The sequence below is a fragment of the Hibiscus syriacus genome, unplaced genomic scaffold (genome assembly GCF_006381635.1).
Source record: "Hibiscus syriacus cultivar Baekdansim isolate YM2019G1 unplaced genomic scaffold, ASM638163v2 tig00111402_pilon, whole genome shotgun sequence".
Lineage (NCBI taxonomy): Eukaryota > Viridiplantae > Streptophyta > Magnoliopsida > Malvales > Malvaceae > Hibiscus > Hibiscus syriacus.
Window position 1 is genome coordinate 7,107,014 of NW_024063082.1, and position 22,796 is coordinate 7,129,809.

Here is a 22,796-nt window from a genome sequence, read left to right on the forward strand (position 1 = left end):
CTTTGAGCTACAAAGCATGCCCCCCATCTGCAGTAAACATGCGAACATTCTGTGCATCTGCATCTAAGCTACTACTTACAAATCCCTGGATGTCAAAATTCAAGTGTAAAATAACCATTCTATAACCTATGAAAACTATAAGATTAACGTCTATGGAGTACACTAAGCAACATTCTAACATCAGACAATTACCTGATTAGCACTGTCAAAGAAGGGCAATAGCCCTTTAGATCTTATCAACTCTATGATCTGCTCCCGTTGTTTAACAGTTGGATCAACACCCATTGGGTTATGGGCACAGGCACAAAGAAGCACTATAGCTCCAGCAGGTACATCACCAAGAATTTAAAAACAAAAGTAAGCAATAAAAGGGAAAACGCATATTTTGTAGTAAGACATATGGAGAATAGTCAAGTCTTAATCATGTACCGTTGTTCTCACTCTCAATGCACCAATCAAAAGAAAATGATATATTGAAAACTGTAATTAATTAAGGCATTAATTTGTTTCCCCATCGTGAAAATTTTCAAGTGGTTTCCCGGTGATGGCAGTAGAATGTATATAGTCGGCTGGCAAACAAAAGATGGCAAAAGAAGCATTCAATGCTCCTCAAATAATAACAACTCACTAGAACACAAATTAGAAACAGAAGAAGATTGTGCACTATTAATTGCTTTGCTAAAAGCTCAGCTCCAACCCTCAAGGAACCAGTACCAGACAAGCACTGATCATTAGCCACTATGTTCTCTTGAATAGCTATTAAGTAACACCTATTTAATAATTGTTTGAAATGCAACTTCTTACCTTGGTATCTCCAGATTGAATTTTGATATATATCCAAAGCAGTCGATAGCAACTAACCACTGATCATCAGAACTTGTGAATACTTTAAAGCTCTCCAATCCACAATCTATATAAAATCAGGAGAGTATGTCATCATCATAGATCACACAAACGTGTTATCTGAACTCACGTATTCTATGGTTTAGAGAGATAAAAAGAGGTTATACAGTTTGCTTTTGGAAACTTTTTTCCTTGTTTGCTCCACACATCCATATTATGAACACACAATCAGGATTTCCAGGTTTGAGGTGGAAAATATTTTATTAAGCCATTAGAAAAGAAAGAAAATGCAAACCAGAAAAAACAAAAATCATGAAATATATAATTTGTGAAAATTCACCACAGGGGCTAAAACCCATATTAGGAACCAAAAGCATCACAAACTAAATGAAAATCTACAAAGCATAACTACCTGCTTGATTTATTTACATCAAAAAGTTAGGAAAACCTAGAATTTAACACTGTAATACTCGAGGTATCCATGAATCAAATATCAAATCAACAGAAAAAAAAAATTAAACATGAAGATAACTCCAGCAATTCAAGAAAGACACCCAAAAACCTAAACCCCATCCTTGTATATCACTCACGAAAATTATGAGGATAAAACCAAAAAAAAAAATAACATACCTTGAATCTTCAAAAGAGCAGAAGGCGAATCCTTTGACAAGAAGAAAGAAGCGGATCCCATTCCCTCCTTATTTTTTCTGCCAACGGAGACTTTAAAAAGAAGCGGTAAACACCTACTCAAGGGCTGTTTTGGTCCTGCTGTAAGTGTAATGGCTCTTTTTACTGTTAATTTTTTTTTTTTACCATTAATTTGACTTTTTAAATCTTAATATTTTTCCGGAGATTATAATTTAATTTTTTAAACATATGACATATAAAATATAATTACTTTTGACACATAATATGTCATGTTATCACTTTGACCTCATAACATATAATATTATTAACTTTGAAACGTGACATGTAATTTCATCACTTTAGACACATGATACGTCATCCCTTTAGATATATAATATGTGCTACATCATCATTTTAGACACATAACATATTCTATGTCATCACTTTAAATACGTGGATACACCGGGAATGGAGCTAAGACCTTATTTAACTAAAACTTAAATTAAAAAGACCTAAAATATCATTATACTAAAAATTTGAAGAAATACAACTCCTTTCGATCTTTATGTAGCTTTGTACCTAACATATACCACCTCGTCACTTTAAACATATATAACTATTTCTATCCAACCAAAACTATTTCAACATTAAAGATTAAAATAATTCTTTAAGTACTTTAACCCATATGACATATCATATTAGTGATAAACATTAACCATTAGTCACCTAATTTTTTTACCTAATCAAAATTATTTTATCACAACATTAAAAATCAAAATAATTTTTTAATCATATGTTAGTGATATTTTTTTAACATTATATATTTACTTTATATAGAAAAGAAACCAATTATAAAGAGAACATCTCTATACTTATTTCTTATAGAAAAGAAAGTTTCGAATAAGATATTACAAAGAAAAAAATATTATTTTGGTGCTCTGAACACCGACTCCTTATTTACTGAAAATAATTTGGCCACTATCATTTGTGGAGTTATAAGAATAGAGAATGAATCAGAAAGTAGGAAGTTGTATATTCATTCAGTCAAACAACCTCCAGATGTTCGGCACAACACAAATAGACTGCACCAGGAAAACATCGAGGATGAAACCAGTCATAATTACCTCCTACACTTCATCACTTTCCTCTCTATTCAAGAATTTTTTTTGTACTTATTACTTACAGAAAAGAAAGTTCCAAATAGGATATTACAAAGAAAAAATATTATTTTGGTGCTCAGAACACCGATTCTCTATCTACTGAAAATTATTTGGCCACCATCATTTGTGAAGAGATGTGAAATTGGAGTTATAATAATAGAGAATGAATTAGAAAGTAGGAAGTTGTATATTCATTTAGCCAAATAACCCCATATGTTCGACATAGCACAAATAGGTTGCACCAGGAAAACATCAAGTTTGAAACCAGTCATAATTACCTCCTATACTTTATCACCTTCCTCTCAATTCAAGAGAACATCTATATACTTATTTCTTATAGAAAAAAAAAGTTTCAAATAGGATATTACAAAAAAAAATTGGGGCTCAAAATACCGATTCCTATAAGCTAAAAATCATTTGGCCATTGTCATTTGTGAATAGATGTGAAATTGGAGTTATAAATTATAAGAATAGAGAATGAATTAGAAAGTAGGAAGTTGTATATTCAATCAGGAAAACAACCCCCAGATGTTCGGCACGGCACAAATAGACTGCACCAGAAAAACATCGAGGCTGAAACCAATCATAATTACCTCCTATACTTCATCCTCTTCCTTTCTATTCAAGAGAACATCTCTATACTTATTGCTTATATAAAAAAAAGTTCCAAATAGAATTTTACAAAGAAAAAATATTATTTTGGTGCTTGGGACATAGATTCCCTATTTGCTGAAAATTATTTGGCCACCATCATTTGTGGAGAGATATGAAATTGAAGTTATAACTTATAAGAATAGAGAATGAATCAGAAAGTAGGAAGTTGTATATTCATTCAGCCAAACAACCCTCAGATGTTCGGCACAGCAGAAATAGGCTAGCTACACCATGAAAACACCGAGGCTGAAACCAATTATAATTACCTCCTATACATCATCACCTTCATCTCTATTCAAGAGAACATCTCTATACTTATTGCTTATAGAAAATAAAGTTCCAAATATATATTCTCTGTTAAAAAAAGCATGAATAAATTTTCTATACTGTTTAGCCTTTAATTTTAGAATAATTAGTCAATTCAAATGGTCTTAGAATAGACAAACCAAACTGAAAGGATAGATATTGCAAGCTAAACAACTTTACAACTTTTTTAATGAAATTAAAAGAAAGTAATATCAACGATATCTCTTTATATGTATATCTAACATGATAGGGAAAAAGGATCTTATAGGTCGATGCATGTGATAGATTCCATGTAACAACCTAACTAAATTACTAGTTCGTTGTTATGCATACTATCCTCGTCACTGTTTTCTTCAATAGAAATTTCAAAAGTTCAAGTATATCATAGACTAGAATTCCTTGTAATGAGAAGGAAGTGAAAATAGGAGAATAATATATTTCTAGCTTCAGAAAATTCACTACAGGGGTATAAACCCACACCAGGAACTAAAAGCATACCTTTAAGAAAGATGAGCAGAAGGAGAATCCTTGAAGAAGTACAACAACAAGAGATTACCGTTGGAAAAATACATGAGGATCAAGCCACCGACTATTCCATTTCAAGCTAAAACAATAACTTGTGAGTTCTTTTACACAATAACTAACACAAAACCAAAAAAGATAAAGCGGATAATTATTTTATATCAAATTTTTAGACAAGAACAAATTAGAGCTAAAAATATTAAAAATACAAGCATCAAGTCAGATGTAGTTAGGGTGAGACAAAAATATCATTTCATGCAACATTTAAGTATATTGTGTACTATCAAATATTTTATTCACGTCAAAAGCTATATTACAAAGAAATCATGTATTTTTGGTGCTAGGAACCCAAATTCCATGTCCCTTGAAATCATTTGGCCACAATCATTTGAGGGGAGATATTAATTTGGAGTTATAAGAATAGAGAATGAATCAGGAAGTATAAAGTTGTATATCCCAACAACCCCTCATATGTTCGGCACAGCACAAATAGGTTGCACCAAGAAAACATTGAGGTTGAGCGCAATCATAAGCACCTCATATACTTCATCACCTTCTTCTTTATTCAAGTGAATCTCTTTATATTTATAACTTACAAAAGAAATCAATATAAGAAATTCTCCATTAAAAAATACTACGACCATGTTTAGTTTTTTTAATAACGTAGAATCAAAAAATATTAACCATCATTCTGGCTTTGTCTACGAACCCATCAAAATAGGTTTGGCAATGCTTTTGAAAAGTACTATAAGAAAATGCCTTTTAAAAGTTCTTAAAAGAAGTTGAGTTTAAAATTTTAGTGTTAAATATTTTAAATATATTAACTTAAAATATAGTAAAATAACTATTTTTTTATAATTTATTTGTAATATTTTGATATAGTATAAAAATTTCTTTAAACTTTTTTAAGTATTTCACTTCACTATAAGGTCCCATGTTTTTTACGTAGCTTTGAGCTACAAAGCATTTCCCCCATCTGCAGTAAACATGCGAACATGTTGTGCATTTGCATCTAAGTTACCACTTACAAATCCCTAGATGTCAAAATTCAAGTGTAAAATAACCATTCTATAACCTATGAAAACTATAAGATTAACGTCTATGGAGTACACTAAGCAACATTCAAACATCAGACAATTACCTGATTAGCACTGTCAAAGAAGGGCAATAGCCCTTTAGATCTTATCAACTGTATGATCTGTTCCCGTTGTTTAATAGTTGGATCAACACCCATTGGGTTATGAGCACAGGCATGAAGAAGCACTATAGCTCCAGCAGGTACATCACCTAGAATTTAAAACCAAAAGCAAGCAATAAAAGGGAAATCGCATATTTTGTAGTAAGACATATGGAGAATAGCCAAGTCTAAATCATGTACCGTATAAGCATGTTCTCACTCTCAATGCACCAATCAAAAGGAAATGATTTATTGAAAACTGTAATTAATGAAGGCATTAATTTGTTTCCCCATCGTGAAATCTTTCAAATGGTTTCCCCGTGATGGCAGTGGAATTTATATAGTACGCTAGCAAACATAAGATGGGCAAAAGAAGCATTCAATGCTCCTCAAATAATAACAACTCACTAGAACACAAATTAGAAACAGAAGAAGATTGTGCACTATTAATTGCTTTGCTAAAAGCTCAGCTCCAACCCTCAAGGAACCAGTACCAGACAAGCACTGATCATTAGCCACTATGTTCTCTTGAATTGCTATCAAGTAATACCTATTTAATAATTGTTTCAAATGTAATTTCTTACCTTGGTATCTCCAGATTGAATTTTGATATATATCCAAAGCAGTTGATAACAACTAACCACTGATCATCAGAACTTGTGAATACTTTAGTAATGAGAGGCTTACAAGGGAGTCCTTCATTCTCGTGTCCCTGACGACAAGGTATGGCGCGTATGAAGGTATACAATAGTTTCAAGCTCTCCAATCCATAATCTATATAAAATCAGGAGAGTAAGTCATCATCATAGATCACACAAATTTGCTATCTGAACTCACATAATCTATGGTTTAGGGAGATTAAAAGAGGTTATACAGTTTGCTTTTGGAAACTATTTTCCTTGCTTGCTCCACACATCCATATTATGAACACACAATCAGGATTTCCAGGTTTGAGGTGGAAAATATTTGATTGAGTAAGCCATTAGAAAAGAATGAAAATGCAAACCAGAAAAAAAAATCATGAAATAGATAATTTGTGAAAATTCACCATAGGGGCCAAAACCCACATTAGGAACCAAAAGCATCACAAACTAAATGAAAAATCTACAAAGCACAACTACCTGCTTGATTTATTTACATCAAAAAGTTAGGAAAACCTAGAATCTAACACTGTAATACTCGAGGTATCCATGAATCAAATATCAAATCAACAGAAAAAAAAAATTAAACCTGAAGATAACTCCAGCAATTCAAGAAAGACGCCGAAAAACCTAAACCACATCCTCTGTATACGACTAACGAAAATTATGAGGAGAAAACAAAAAAAAAACAATAATAACATACCTTGAATCTTCAAAAGAGCAGGTGAATCCTTCAACAAGAAGAAGAAAGAAGCGGATCTCATTCCCTCCTTATTTTTTCTGCCAATGGAGACTTTATAAAGAAGCGGCAAACGCCGACTCAAGGGTTGTTTTGGTCATGCTGTAAGTGTAACGGCTCTTTTTACTGTTAATTTTTTTATTATTATTGTTTCATTTATTATTATAAATTTTACTATTAATTTGACTTTTTAAATCTTAATGTTTTTCGGATAAAAGCTTATTAAAATTATAATTTGTTCAAAATTTAATTTAAATTTATTTTCTACGATATATAATTGTATTTGCATAGTTTATATATTAATTGTTCAATAGTAATTAATAATTTACTATTATTTCAAGTATTTTTTTTAAATTCATAATATAATAAGTTAAATTGTACGAATAAGTTATATTAGTGATTAAAATAATGATTGTTATTCTTAGAGATTACGGGTTCGAGCATATTGTATATCAGGTGATATTTTATTGAATTCAATCTTGTTGTTAGGTGATATTTTATATGATATGAATTTTGGGATTAAAATTTACCCTCGACTCAATACAAATAATTTTAGTATTTTTTATTTGTTAACACAAAAAGATAATTGATATATATATATATATATATATATATATATATGGAGTAACATCATATTAATTTTTCTTAGATATATAGAGGTATGTTATAAAAATTATTCCAGTCGGGTCAAATTAAAAACTTTTATTCTAAATATATATTTTTTCTTGATCCAACTCTCTCTTTCACAAAATTCACCCCATACCTAGATTTTTTTATTAAAAAAACCCAATCCTATAGTAACGAGTCTGATCAAAATCCATCAAATATTTTTACCATCCCTAAAGGGGTGAAAGCTATGCTTCGTTCAGGGACACAACACAATAAAATTATCTTATTTCATACAATTTATTTTCTACAGGCATGTTCACTTTTTATTTTTTAACCCATATTATTTTCAACATATAATATAAATATATTAAGTTATTAAAATCATAAATCAATATAATACAAACAATCGACGCATCGGATTTTATATAAATATACAATCATGGTGCAGATACATAAATAGATACAATTTTGAATGCAGACAAAAGATAAAGCATTAAGGGTGCGTTCGGTTTACGGAATGTAAGATTACCAGTGAGAATGTAAGATTATCAGGGAATAGGATTGCTGAGAATGTTGTATTTTGTGTTTGGTTGGCTTAGCGAGAATGTAAGATTACCGTGTTTGGTTAAAGGAATAAAAGATTATTGGAATGTATATTTGGCCAAACTGTCCTTATTATATATTTGTTTTTTTAACAAATTGGAAAATATTTATATATTTTATTTTAAAAAAATTAAATTCATAAAATTATATTTTTTTTTTTTACAAAATTAAAAATATAAAAAGATTTAATGAAAGGGTAAAATTTTATTTTAACCCCTGAATTTCATATAAAATTTTAATTATAGATTTTTTTTGTAAATATAAACTAGTTTAAGGATAAATTTGTAATTTAACCTTCGTAGAATTTTTATTATTTAATGACAGAAGAATGATATTTTTGAAGAAAAAAAATTTAAGGGCATTTTAGTCCAAAATATCGGTAATCCAACAATACCTAAGGAAATGGAGGTAATGACATTCCCGATAATATACTCAAAAAATCCACTATTAGTAATCTTACATTACCGGGAACATGATTTCCGGGCTAACCAAACGAGAGAATGTGGATTTCATTCCTATGAAAATCCCACATTCCCCCATCCAAACCCCCTAAGATTAGATTGTTTTATTTTAATAATTTTGAAATTTTATATATTTAAAACATCATGTCCTTGCGTTTGTCGTGCATGTCTAATACAAGTGTTGTACAAAAATGTTCGAAATAAAATATAAAAGAAATCAGATAACATAGATTACAACTAGGGAACCTTCCTTCGTAGCTACGTACTTCACATATGGTCCTCCGCAGTTTATATTTTTAGGGTGTGATTGGTTCACGGAATGTAAGATTACTAGTGGGAATAAAAGATAATTAAGGAATAGGATTACTGGGAATGTTACATTACTGTGTTTGGTTGGTTTGGCAGGAATGTAAGATTACAGTGTTTGGTTGATGGAATAAAAGATTACTGGAATGTATATTTTACCAAATTGTCCTTGTTCTATATTTTTTAGCAAGTTAAATTCTAAATCTTTAAATAAAAATTATTTATATAAAAATTCTATTTGTTGATAATATATTACTTGAGTATTTAAATATATCATGTATTATTTTAATTTTAATTAATATTAAATTTTACATAATTTATGTAAAAATATATTAAAATTTTACATCATGGAAATAAATGTTTACATTGTGAAAATTCTTCATAGATATTTATAATAATAAAAAGATGTAAATTATTTTTGTTATCTAAGATATAATGTTTATTATATTTTCTATATACAATAATTATTTATTTATCTTATATATATATATATACAATAATATAGGTTCCAAACTAAATCCAAGACCGAGCAAATACTACATGTTGATGTAAAGCTCTTGCACGTGCAAACCCAGTTTTGTGCAGTTGGTGCTGCATCAGTCGTCGTCACGGCTCACCGGAATGTAGGGACAATGCAGTACATATTATCATGAGACGTAGTCCTCGCTTGGTTTTGACTTGATTTTGGCAATAGGGGTTTCTGTTTAGTCTTAGCATGGTTGAAAAATCGGCCTCGAGAATGTCTTTCGATAAGAACTACAACCCGTGTTACCAAACTCATAACTGAAGAAGCAATTATCTTCATTTGTGCTGCATCCACCATTGTTGGTCTTTGCCCCGCCATGGTTTCAAATGGAAGGCTTGTGGTTGCCAATGGTGGACCAAGACACAGTCACAGACTCATGGATGTGAAATGGTGTGAGCAGAGCTAAAATGTGACGGGAGAGGCACCCGCTCTTGCTAGGATTGAAAGAATATGCAGTGGCAGAGTCATAACTCAGTGTTGTCGGTTTGGCAACGGCCGATACTTATGGGGGGAAATGTAAGTTGTGGTTTAGTGAGCTGTTTTGTACGGTGAAAGAAGGCAGTTGCCTGATGATTTATCAAGAGAAGTTCCGATCAGGCGATCAAGAGGCGATTTTATGTTCTTCAACTTCCATAGCTAAAATCAATATTGTATTTTTACTGCAATGTCTCGAATGAAATTTATAACGGAGAAGCTCTTTTAAAGACTTAGTGGTTTGTTGATATTTTGAGATTTCGGATTAGAATATTATATATGTAAAGGTATGAGCAACAACATATATTGGTTGAGAACCTTTAAACATGTATTACCTTGATTTTAGATTAGATTTATATATATCAAGTTCGAATTTAACTCAGCTCGATTACACCCAATTCTCTACTAACATAACATTGTTTATAAGATGAACTTAAATAAATAAAACCTTAAAGATTAATATTTTTTTCTTTATGAACTTAAAGCTGTAATATTTGCACTCTGTTTAAGCTTTAAGGTTTGGTTGTTGAATCTAAAAAATAGTGAACAATAGAAAATCATAAATTTGAACCAAATTAAATCAAAAACTATGATTTTTATGCCATTTGATTCGATTTCAGTTTCGATTTTAAAAAATATGTGTTGCTAGATTAATCTTTTATTAAAAATCAAATCGAATTAAATACACCCATAGCTTATATTATTGCAGGTGAAATTCAGTGCAGTGGTGAGAACAACACTGAGTGGCCTCCTTCATTTTTCGTACTCTACGAGATGTTACAAAGAAAATTTTTCCCATAATGTAATTGAATCCTTTGCCTTTTCAAAATATGAACATCGTTTTAATCATGATTGATATAATCTTAAACCGAATTTGAAATATGTAGTTAAAAATTGATTTAACAGTCGATAGCATCGATACCAGTATGATATAAACTAGCATGATTAACAGTCGAAACTGAGTAACTTGGGCAAAGGATATTGAAGCTAATTCAAGTTATCTAATCTAAGCTGAAATCTAACAAGTACTAGCTTTTCATTTCTGCAGAACTGATGAGAATCCTTCTTAATTCAACTTTCTACAAGTCTGGAACCTATATTATTCCGACCCTTAATTTTCCTTTATGTATTTGCTTTCGGAACATACTCGAACATCCGTATCCAAAAATTGGTGATGCTTTTGAGGTTAAACAAGTGAAAACAGACATGGCAGGAAATCAACCTCGGTTTCCTTTATGCATTCAAGTGAGCACAAATTGTGTTCAAATGTGGTAGGATGCAAAAATAGTAGCCATATGTAATTGAATCGGTCTCAAGCAGAAATCGGGTTATGCTTCGCTCATGTATGCAAAGCCTAGACACTTCCCCTTATTAACTCAGAGTGTTGACAAACAAATTTGTTCAGACAAAGAAATGGAACACGCTCAGGAAAATACAACAAACGAGACCATACATCAAGATTCTTGTCACTATACACCTCAACATAAAAAAAACTTTCCACCAGCATACCATCAGAAAATCATCGAAGCATAGAAACAGAATATAGAAGTAATTACCTATTCAAAGAAAAAAGCAAGAGTCACACGTGTGACACCATGAGTGGTTCTTGGGATCATTCGAAGGACTTTGTTTTATAGTAGAAGTACAACACGAGTTGTAGAATCCCCAACACAGTTCCGATTCCATTTGGAACCTGAAGAACAAAGAGGTGATGTTAACATATAAGATTGACAACTATCAAATTGAAAACAAGAAGCTGTCATCGATGTTAGAGGCAACTCACGTAAATAAAGGCATCGAAGTTAAAGATGCCATATAGGAAGAACAAGGTGCTCAGCAAGAATGTTGAGAGGGAGAGATAGAATGGCATGAATTCAACACTCTTTGTTCGAATTACTAAATTTTGGGAACAAAGATCATGTCATTAAAAAATTTAAAAATTTTCAAAATCAATCAAAGTATAAGAGAAAAGAAAACTACAAGCGCATTTGATCAACCAACTTACGATTATAAACAACGGGGAAGCAAACATTGATACGAGAGAAGCACAACTTAATAACCCAACAAAGATCCATCGCATTCCTCGGTCGGCTATCTGCAAGCTTCCAGCAACTATGATTGCGATAAAGCCAAAAACTGCTAGTAGCAACCCAATCATCCTAATTTGCCATCAACACAAAGAATATGACTGACAGTGGAAAACAACACCTATGGTACCCGGACTTCCCGTTTTTCTTAAAGTACTTAATATTCAACACCTAGACCGATGGTACGAGAGGAGGCTCCTCATATCATACGAGAGCACGAGAGTCTAGGCAACATGAGAACAATACAGATTACAGAGTGCACTTAAGAAACAAATGGTATGTAAAAACAAATGCATCTAAAGATAACCTTTTTCTCTCTATCAGCATGCACAATGAAGATGATAATGTAGGTCATTTGAAAAACTGCACCGATCGAATTAACCGTCATAACCAGCACATTGTCATAAGATATCAAGGGCGTGCCATACCACGTACAGATCAAGCAGTTCAAGAGAGCATATATATAAGGCAATCCCGAGAAGTTCTCGGTAGACTGGTTTCTGATAATTCTTTTAAACGTGGGTCTGAAAAGTTAAAACAAAAGACAATAGCCATAACTAATTAGAGGATAAGATATGCCAATCTATTCATTTCAATGATAAATTCTTAAAACTTGGAAAATAGAACATACAAGGGCGATACGAAAAGCCCGAAAGCAAAGATGTTCCCTGAAATGAAAAGGATCAAGATCAGATTGAAGCCACTTCATATGATTTTACACATCAAAACTTGAAAATAAAGCAAAAAAATTGAAGACATTGAATTATCAAATAGAATTCATAATTACGAACGAGTGAAAAACTCCATATTTATTGAGTATCAAAGGAGCATTGTCTCAATAACACCATTGGTGAATGTAAGGTATCCATAAACGAGACAACAATTACCATTCAGAACTTAGAGAATATGGAAGAACAACAACAAGCTTTCACAGATGCAACCAATATTTAGAACAGCTACCTCTAAATCCTCATCAGACTCGAGTTTTAACTCGATAATAAGCTAGAAAAAAGATTTCAAACCAAAAAACCTAGAAACAATAGACATCATTGACATCAATATTTGAAGTGCTTCTTCAACTTCCATCAAATCTACATATAGACATTGAATTGTAAAATTGTAATAAGATTTCCCAAGAAAATGGATACGCTAATGAAGATCATATAAAATCGAACTCAACTCGTTTTAGTTCCAGATTCTCAAAGAAAATTTATACCAAAAAAGAAAGAAAAAAATAGCTTTTTCAGCACTTTCAAGGACAAAAGCAAGCTTTTTTTTATGATTGAATGACAAACTGATCATCCCTTAACCTAAAAAATCTTCAAGAATAGACTAATGGATCATTTTCAGCTCAATAAAAAAATAATGAGAAATTAATCAAATCAGTTCATCTTCAAGAATAGACTTATGGGTCATTTTAAATTCAATCCAACAACCAAAATGTCAACAAAAATGTAATAAAATTAGTTTCTAATTAATTTCCTTCAAATTACAATTACATTAGAAGGAACAAGGGATTTAGAGTCATTGATAAAAACATAACAATATATTACACAAAAATCTCTCAAATCCTCTCTTCAAAACGATTTTAACAAAAGAAAGAGGAAAACCCTAACAAGAGCGATTATCCTTTCCTTGTAGAAATATCAAGTATCCATTTTTTATTTATTGAAAGCATCTACGACTATTGAGGAACCATCAACTTTCTTTAACTTCATAACGCGATTTGTCTACCTAATTTTTTAGAAGACTCTGCAGATTAGGGTGTGTGAGTGGCGTATATCATTATCCTGCACCCATGTCAAGAACATGCACTTCAAGAAAAGACAACGAAGCCCAACAATATATGCTCGAATTTAACAATAAATGGCGAGAAATCAGCACACATTGTTCTAGGCTCAACAATGGAGGAAAAGCAGGGTGAAAAAAGTAAAAGAAACAAAGGGTACAGAATTATAAGACATTGTAACTTCAAAAACAAATAGCAGTGTAGTAAAAACAGAGTCTCGGAATGACCAGCAACGTGAAATAAGAAACTATGTTAAAATTCACAGCAATATGCAAATAGTCATGTAAAAAGAAAGAAAGAAAAATCCTACAGAAATAAAGAGCAGAGCATTAAACAACAGTGCAGATCAAAATTGCATAAAAATAAAAGAAAAAAAACATGAACCAGAAAAAATAAAAAAAAACACAGAGAACAACGATCAAATATTCAACAAAAGACTAGAAATCATACCCTAGAGAGAGAATTTCTAGGGTTTTGAACAGAAGAAGAAGAGAAGGGAAGAGCTTAAGAATCAGGTCTTTGACTGGGTAAGAGAGCGACAATGGAGGGTTTAAGGGAATAGTATTGAAATAAATAATTCCGGTAAAGAGAAGGTTTCTTTTTGACCCAAAAACATATGCTAGCGGGGGAGAAGAAAGGGAGTGGAGAAGAAATCTTACTAGGAGCGATGAATTTTTCGCAACACGGGGAGAAGAAGATATCACGCAGAGGCAAGCCGGAAAAGAGGGGTATTTTAGCCCTTAGCACGGGAATAAAATAAAACCTAACACACATACGGGAATAACATTCCCAGTAATAAAACCCAAAAATTACTGTTGGTAATATAAAATTACCCTCACTTAGGAATCATACATCAACCAAACATGGGTATCCTTCATCAGTAAACAAATATGCCTGCTGGGAATACTAAATTCCTTGATCCAAACAGACTCTTAGGGTTGTATACAAGACCAAACATATCTTAAGTTATTTGACTCGATCAAAGTTTGGTCAATATTTGAATTTAATAATTTTGATTGGAGCTCGAACTCAACTCGAGTTCTTAAAGAGCTAAAACAGACTACTTGATTTTCAATTAGAAAAAGCTCGCGAGCAACTCAAATAAATAGTATATTAAATTTCTATTTTTTAAAATTAAATTATTAATAATATTAATATTTTTATGTTATTTTTTAATATATATATATAATATATAAGATTTTCATGTACCTTTTATGTTCGAGTTTGAAGTCAAGTTTGAACAGAGATCAAGTTCGAACTTCAATCAAACCAAATCTAAGAATGTTTTAAGTTCAAATTTTTACTAGTTCGAGTCGAGTTTCAATTTTTTATTTCAATTTCAAATCAAAATTAGCAATTTTAATCTCGCAAACTTTCAATTTGAGTCAAGCTAAGTTTTGAATTTTTTGAATCGAGTCAAACTTAGCAATACTCGAACTCGACTAAGTTCGTTTAGGTAATAAAGTTCCACTAGAAACACATACCGTAGCCAGGGGGAAAACGAAGTAAAAAGCTGCAGAACACTTCCTGAAGTAACATGAACACTCAATCAACACACAAATAAACGGATGATTGACTAAATTGAGCATGCCAAACATATACACCGTCACTCTCTCTTAACATTTTCACACAAAAACCATGACAAATCTAACCCTGATGAGAGTGCAAAGACTACATTTTTGGTAGAAACAGTTAAAAACCAGTTCAACATTGGTGACTTTGTTTAGAGCATTGCACTCAACATCTCATTCCAAATATCAGGCACCCCAGGGAGGCACCAATGGCTACAATCGGATGAAAACTCTCTCGGGTGCTGCCTCTGTGCTTGGTTCAATGCCCTTCTATAAACAGAAGGATGCCCGTCTCTTCGATAAGCCGACATCGTCGTAATTTCATGTAGATATACTGGAAATCCCATTCTTCTTAATACTCCTTTCAGCACAACAACTTGTTCAGGAACATGAGGGTGGCTGAAAATTTGAAGGGGAGTTTTCTGGTTATGGCATTTCCAGCCATTTTGTCTGCAATGAACAAAAAAGACAAGGAAAAAAATCAGCTTTGTTTGAGAAAGCATGGGGATATAAAGGAGCATAAAGTGAGTTGAATTTAGGACTCGTTTGATACCTGTTATGCCTAGGCGACATTGTTCTGAAAATAACTCTGGTTTTTCGAGGATCGAGATTCAATTCAATCCATTTTGCCCATGTTGTGAGTGCTTTTTGGTATGCAATCATTGGATTCATGGTTTTATAGAGAGATTTTCCCTCCATGTAATAGTCCCACCTGTATATGTGTTGTTGGAACACAATTTTGACATCGGTTACTGCTTCGAGTACTCATGATTTATGTTACTTGAACTTAGAAACGATGGTTGAATACATTTATGCGTCGGACAAGAATACTTACGAACTCCATTGGTCAGAATGAGTCCACCAGTGTGCCGAGTCAAACACAAGAACATCAACACCTCTCCAATATCTTGCATTCTCCTCAATCAAATCCAAATGCAAGACCCTCTTGTTGTCAGCTCCTTTCTTCAGCTCCACAAGCAATGGAGCCCAAAAAAACTCTATTGATGTCTCGAAATCCTGTAATAAATCAGTCCTTTTGCTTGAGCAACAATAAAAAAGAAAAGGGTTTTGTTTTTTTTTTCATTCATGTCTCTCTTACCATGGCATGGAAGGCCATTGAAGGACCATTGTAGGTCACCTTTTTATGTCCTGTTGGTATAACTCCTTGCACCAGGCAAACCAGACTCTCCCATTGGTTCCTCATAATAGAATCACCCACCAGCATTATCCTTTTCCTTCTCATCTTCCCAAGAAATTTCAGTGCATCAAACCTGAAACCACAATATCAGCTCAAGAAATTAAAGTTACTGACTTCCTTGTCTAGCTAAGGCTTAAAAAGATAGCATTGAGTGGATCAGGATTCGAATCCTGCATCTAAAACCCTGTTTTCGATTCCACGACGATATTATGTTCGAAGTAAGTACCTTGGAAGAGAACAACCATTTGGCTTCCATTTCCACTTCTCATAGCCAAAATCTGGCCTTCCATTTCTTTGACAGGCGACTGCAGTACTAAGATATGGGCAGTTAGAGTCATACAAAGGGTATGATTGATCATATATCCATTTACCAACTGAGAAATCACATCTCTTAGGCCAATCCTGACTCCTGCTTTGCACCATTACAACTTCATTGGCTTCGGTGTTGAGCCAAGACGATGACTTGCCATGAAAGAAGCAACAAGCGAACAAGGTGACGAAGAGGAAGGTGAAATGGGGTTTTGGGTTCGGATACTTGGGCATTGAAGGGAAAATGGAGGACGGTCTTGAAAGTGTAGAATTTACAGCAGAGAAGGGAGCATTTCAAGTGCTCTTCAAGTTGTCAACCATAGGTTTCTTTTTCGTTCATTGAGGCATGAATGGCGGTAATTATGCGTGGACCACGACATGTTCATGGAAAGTAAAAGTGTTGTCCTTTTCACGCATCGTCATTCCTTCTTCCTTCCCACAGCCTATTTGGTAATTCAATTTAAACATAGCTGTTAACTGAAATTGAGATATAATTGTAAAAGTTTGAGTTGAAATATTCTATTTCCTTTTTCTTTTTATTTTACGTGCAGAATTCGTGATTATTTCTAATAATGTCGCCTCCAAATATCGAACTTAGATTTCCTCCTTGAATGCAACGAGTCTTCACTTGACACTTATAGATTAAGTTGAAATATTATAGTGAGAAAGTGTTGTAATGAAACGAACTGAAATGTTAGCAAAATATGTTTTATCTATAAGTTTTATTCCTTTCTTTTATTTCCTATCATTATAAGGTTAAAGCGACATTTTTCTAAAACAATAAAAAAGATCCTTTAGTAATATATATATATATATATATATTTATTTGGAAAATTTAATTTTATTACCCAAAAAGACAGAGTTCTGCTACAAAATCAATCTCATCCAAGGAACAAAAGGATAACCTACTTACAACAACAAATGGTTAATATATACCCCAATGATTACAAAGATTTATATTAACACTATCTAATCTATTTATATTCCTTCCTCTTAATTGAATACCTATAATCTCCTTAATAGAATTCAGGATCTCATCAACATTTCCTGAACTTCCTCAGAACAATCTTCTATTTCTTTCCTCCCACAGGGAATAAATAAATGCACACCAAGCAAGCTTCAAGATAGTAAATAAAGGGACTTACCTTTCCAAGCACCACAAGCCCAAGCTAACATGTTAACCCATGACAAAAGTGGTATGCTCAAGCCAGTGAGATTCAGAATAGCCTTCCATAGGAAAACAACCAAAGAGCATTCAATGAACAAATGGTCCCTAGTCTCCAGAACTTCATTGCATATTACACATAATCCATCAGTAACGATTCCCATACGTAGAAGCCTCTCCCTAGTTGGGACTTGGGAGTCTATCCTGAAATGTCATCCAAGTAATCATGCTAAGTTTGGGGATGTAGAGGGGAAACCATATCAATTTGTGTCATGGAACTTTATCTCCCTTTACCCGTAACTCTTCCCAAATTTCTTTTATCTTTTATATACTTTTTTTTTATATATGTTAACGCATATTGTTTTTCACAAAATCCAAATTCCAAGTCATTATTCTTTCAAATCCTATTTGATTTAAGCAATAATTTTAGAAGAATAATCAATTGAATTTTTATCATTAAGAAAAGGTTTAATACAAGAATTAACCTCCTCAAAGTGATGCATTTTCCTCACTTAAATACCCCTTTTCGGACTATTATTAGAAGTGGCACCCGAATTTATGTTTTGGCACTCGAACTTTTATTTTCTTATCACGTGTCATGTTTTTATGAACTGAAAAATATAACATAATCAGACTAGGAGAATTTGACAATATAAGTAGAAAAAATGTGAAGTCTAGGGGGTAATTTTTGTATAAAGCCAAAAGAAGAGTGAAACTAAATGGCCAGCTGGAGGTGCCCGTGATAACCGGCATTGAGAAGGCATACACATAATATGATTTTAAGTGCTTTTTAGCTCATCTCTTTGCTTTGGGATGTCAAAAGGAGAAAGTCACAGCATTCATCACTCAGACCTACCGCTATTATGGCCATTTAACTTTTTTTCTCGTCAAAAGTTAAACCATGTACCAGTAAGGTTCATGCAAGTTTCTGCACTTTGTGTTATCATGTCCAAGTTATTTTCATACTATTTTCATAATATGAAAAATTTCCCATAGCAAATATCTAAGAGCCAGTAGTTTTGCTTCAAACTTGTAATACCTCAACTAATAGAGCATTCTCCTTTTGCAATTGAAAAACGTTCTCAGAACATGGCATAGCTCAAAGTTTTAAGTACGGCACGGCATGCCATGCCCCGCATCGCAACAAATGTTTGCATGTAATAGTCCCACACATACTTATCAGCATTCATAAATTTATCTCTTCATCTGTAGAACTCAAAGTCGGTGTCAGGCTTCTTCACATTTGTTCTGTAACCCTTCTCAAAGTCCTTGGGAAGTATGACGTATCGGTTCTTGCGCACTGCATGCATTCCAGCTTCTTGGCAGATGGCCGCAATCTGATTCAATCAAACAGGCATGCCGATTAATGAGTAAAAATATATTTATGACCAAAACTAGAGAGAATAAATATATGGGGAGCTTTGAAAGCATGCCAAAACAAACCTCTGCAGCACTAATTTTATCTGGCCGCGAAACATAATCCTCCAAGTCTACCTCATCACCTAGGTTCATTTTAGCAGTGCAAACCTGTGAGGAGAAACATTACCTTAGGAAAATAAATTGCAACATTTACTATTCACAATCTAAACCAGACTTGGAAAGAAACAAAAGAAAAATATACAGATATGAACTTGAACTACAATAATGATATAGACATTGATTTAGCTTGCCTGGAAAACAAGCCTCTTCTGCCTTCTATCGGGCAAAGGGAACTCAATCTTTCGGTCAAGCCTTCCAGGACGAAGAAGAGCAGGGTCCAAAGTATCTGCTCGATTGGTTGCCATAATGACCTTAACATTCACAGTCTGGTCAAATCCATCCATCTAGAAAAGTTGGGTGCAAAAGCAATAGTTCAGAAAAAGGGTTTCCGTAATTAAAACGCCAACTTCCTTGTATATGTTGAAGGATACAACATTCTAAGCAACATCTTTATTGATATATTGGCAATCCCTCATATATACCTGATTCAGGAGTTCCATGAGGATACGCTGAACTTCTCTATCAGCTCCAGTTTGAGCATCAAACCTAGCAGTGGCAATGGCATCTACCTCATCAATAAAGATGATAGCCGGAGCATTCTCTTTAGCAAGACGGAAGACATCACGAACCATCCTTGGACCCTGAGACAAAGCAATGCTCAAGATATTATTATCCACCAACAGAAGATGATAGTAGCCAGTATTTGATAAAATCAGTAATAAGGGAAGTCAATTGAAGGCAGATAACTAAGTATTGCATTAATAAAGGGGTGATGAATTTAGTAATGACAATTAAAAGAAACTTGACCATTACATCTCCTTACCTCACCCAAATACTTTTGAACAAATTCAGATCCAACAACTCTAATGAAGGCAGCTGTTGTATGGTTAGCCACAGCCTTTGCAAGCATGGTTTTTCCAGTGCCAGGGGGACCATAGAGTAAAACGCCACGAGGAGGGTCTATCCCAATCTGCTTGTAGAGCTCGTGATGCGTCAATGGTAACTCCACTGCCTCACGAATTTCTTGTTTTTGGATGTCACATCCTCCAATATCCTAAGATAAGAAAACAAGGTCTCATATTCCAGAAAGTACACCAAAAGCATAATTATTGTCATTTTCATTCCAAGCAAAAAGATATGTACTCAAAGAGAGTCTGTCAATGTACCACAGCAAAACTTATAGTACAGAAAAGAACTAAGATAATAGAACATTCAAACACATTTAACAGAAACGAGGCAACTAAATTACTAGCAAATAAATTGCTCTTAATGTCAATCATATAAGGCAAATGAAGCAAAAATCCTGTCACAATAAGTTAGAGGACATTCTAGCATTTTCAATATAATAGTAAATTTTGAAGATTACAAAACACATGGACAACTATGAATTCTAGAAGACACTCAGATTATCATATTGTTTGTTATAATGCAATAACCACCAACACAAAAAGCATATTAAAATAAACCACTATCATTCAAACTCATGCTACATGTGAAGTATCATTGTTAGATATAACAAATAAAAAGCTGAAACGCTTGGGTGCTGAATACATCAGTTCTACATAAATGGTATCACATCTTCATGAATCTTAACCAATTAATCATTCAGGAACATCTAGCACAACTGAAATTGCGAGCAAACTTAGGAAACATGGAAGTCGTAGATTACATGGGATAAGGCAATATGTTGCCTGCTGATAATTAAAAGGCGTATATATACAAAGCTATGAAGCCAATTTCCCCAAGTACCATTTTAAATTCACTCCATGTTATATTCCAGCTTGAGGCCTAGCCTATGTCTACTTTTCTAACGAGTTCATAAAAAAGTTCAAAATAAAATCCATAGCCTCAAGGCTCAAACTCAAACATCAAAATTCTGAATGTTCAACAGAACTTCAAGCTATGTGCATCACACAGTTCCACAAAACTACCTCTTTTAAACTTTCCTTTTTTCTAACAATCTCAATTTCCCGAATTTTAAAATTTCCTTTTCCGGACATTTAACCAAAATTCCCCTAATTTAAATAGAAAGGAAGTAAAACCCTAGTTCCAAATAACTCTCCTTAAATTATGAAACCCTAAATCCAAATGAATCAAAATAATACCAAACTTCAAAACAGATTCAAAAGAAAAAAAAGGAAAGAAACTAACGTTGTATGTAACGTCGGGCTTCTCGGATTGGCTAAGCAAAGAGATACTGGAATCGGCCTCGGGAGGCAAAACGTCGACCAAAGCATTAGAGTGGCGGTGAAGAGCCACCGAAGCCGACGGCTTTAGCAGCTCTCTGTTAATGGTACTTAAAATCCTTACATAATAATTGGATCCCGTTGTGGAGCCCACGATTCCATTGTTTTGATCGACCATCTCCATGAACTGGCCAATGACCAAGGGCACCGACTGGATCCGCTTGACTTCCTCCTGTGCCCTCAAAAGCTCTCGCTTAAGATTCTTCTGTTCGTCTTTCACATACTCTTCTTGGATGTCTATGAACTCCAACTGCCTTTGAAGGGTTTTCAGGCGGCAGTACAGATCGTCCTCTTCGGCACCCGTTGGGTCCACTGAAGGGTACTGCCCAAGATCGGGTCTTGTGTTGGGAATCTGCGACTCCGCCGCTGGTTTGGGTTCCGACACAATCGCAGAGGCTGCCATATGTTTTCACCGACTCAGAGCTTGGATTGAAGAGCAAGAAAAGGGAAACGGTACCTAAGAGGAGAAAAGAAAGATATAAAAACCAGCGGGTATTCCTCGAGCATTATTTATGTAGTTTTAAATGTAATCGGCACAAAAACGGCATCGTTGCTCTTTTATTTTTAGAGCAAACTACGTATTTAATCACCCTTAGATTTGTTTTGTTTTAATTATCTAACTAATTTTTTAAATCAACAATAACGTTATATTTTGATTTCATTTTAGTTATTTTATTAAAAAATTAATAGAATTATTAATGTGATATTTTATTTTTTTCAATGATAATGTGACATTCTTTTATGGTGATATATCAATATTATTATAATTTTTTAATAGTAGGAGATCAAAATGAAACTAAAATGTAATATTAATGATGATTTTAAAAAATTATTAATTAAATCACCAAAACAAAATCAAAATAATAATTCGATTACTAAATACATATTTTACCCTTTATTTTATGTGTAAATCTTATAGCACATTCTCATTCTATAATTAAAATATATTTTTAATTAATCACATATAATACTTTTCGAATCTTATTATCTCACTTTTTGTAAATATTAGTTCATTTTAAAATGAAGAATGGACGAGGCATACAATCATCTAACTATTAATTAAGCTATGTTTCGTTTAATTAATTATTTTTTATTGTTTCATATCATTAATTTCTGACAAAAATATATTATATCAATTAGATAACTAATATAATAACATGTTTAATTTTTTAATTTATTTATTTTGCCAATTTAATCTATAATTATAAAAAACTCTTAATATTTTTATTTTTAATTTAATACTAATTATTTAAAAGTAAATCTCAATTTCGATTTTTTCCTCTTTCTTATGTATCTTATATTTC

General features: G+C 32.9%; 3 protein-coding genes and 1 long non-coding RNA gene across 4 annotated transcripts; all 4 read right to left on the minus strand.

Moving 5' to 3' along the window:
• Nucleotides 1–2,479: 2,479 nt before the first annotated feature.
• LOC120161816 lies at nucleotides 2,480–4,780 on the minus strand. Its single transcript, XR_005519505.1, has 2 exons — nucleotides 4,649–4,780; nucleotides 2,480–2,594 (listed from the first exon to the last, which is right to left on the minus strand). It is a non-coding gene; the product is annotated as an uncharacterized LOC120161816 (long non-coding RNA).
• Nucleotides 4,781–10,925: 6,145 nt separating this feature from the next.
• On the minus strand, nucleotides 10,926–14,313 carry LOC120161982 (bidirectional sugar transporter SWEET2-like). The gene is made up of 6 exons (XM_039172182.1): nucleotides 14,184–14,313; nucleotides 12,367–12,403; nucleotides 12,043–12,259; nucleotides 11,654–11,807; nucleotides 11,432–11,544; nucleotides 10,926–11,341 (listed from the first exon to the last, which is right to left on the minus strand). The coding sequence occupies exons 1-6, from the start codon at nucleotides 14,296–14,298 to the stop codon at nucleotides 11,261–11,263; spliced, it is 717 nt and encodes a 238-aa protein (XP_039028113.1). The 5' UTR covers nucleotides 14,299–14,313; the 3' UTR covers nucleotides 10,926–11,260.
• An 838-nt stretch (nucleotides 14,314–15,151) lies between these two features.
• On the minus strand, nucleotides 15,152–16,851 carry LOC120161940 (protein trichome birefringence-like 36). The gene is made up of 5 exons (XM_039172135.1): nucleotides 16,520–16,851; nucleotides 16,195–16,366; nucleotides 15,931–16,112; nucleotides 15,649–15,807; nucleotides 15,152–15,545 (listed from the first exon to the last, which is right to left on the minus strand). The coding sequence occupies exons 1-5, from the start codon at nucleotides 16,834–16,836 to the stop codon at nucleotides 15,248–15,250; spliced, it is 1,128 nt and encodes a 375-aa protein (XP_039028066.1). The 5' UTR covers nucleotides 16,837–16,851; the 3' UTR covers nucleotides 15,152–15,247.
• Nucleotides 16,852–18,747: 1,896 nt separating this feature from the next.
• On the minus strand, nucleotides 18,748–21,972 carry LOC120161785 (26S proteasome regulatory subunit 6B homolog). Its single transcript, XM_039171996.1, has 6 exons — nucleotides 21,398–21,972; nucleotides 20,070–20,300; nucleotides 19,729–19,887; nucleotides 19,438–19,590; nucleotides 19,211–19,294; nucleotides 18,748–19,104 (listed from the first exon to the last, which is right to left on the minus strand). The coding sequence occupies exons 1-6, from the start codon at nucleotides 21,893–21,895 to the stop codon at nucleotides 18,970–18,972; spliced, it is 1,260 nt and encodes a 419-aa protein (XP_039027927.1). The 5' UTR covers nucleotides 21,896–21,972; the 3' UTR covers nucleotides 18,748–18,969.
• Nucleotides 21,973–22,796: the final 824 nt, after the last annotated feature.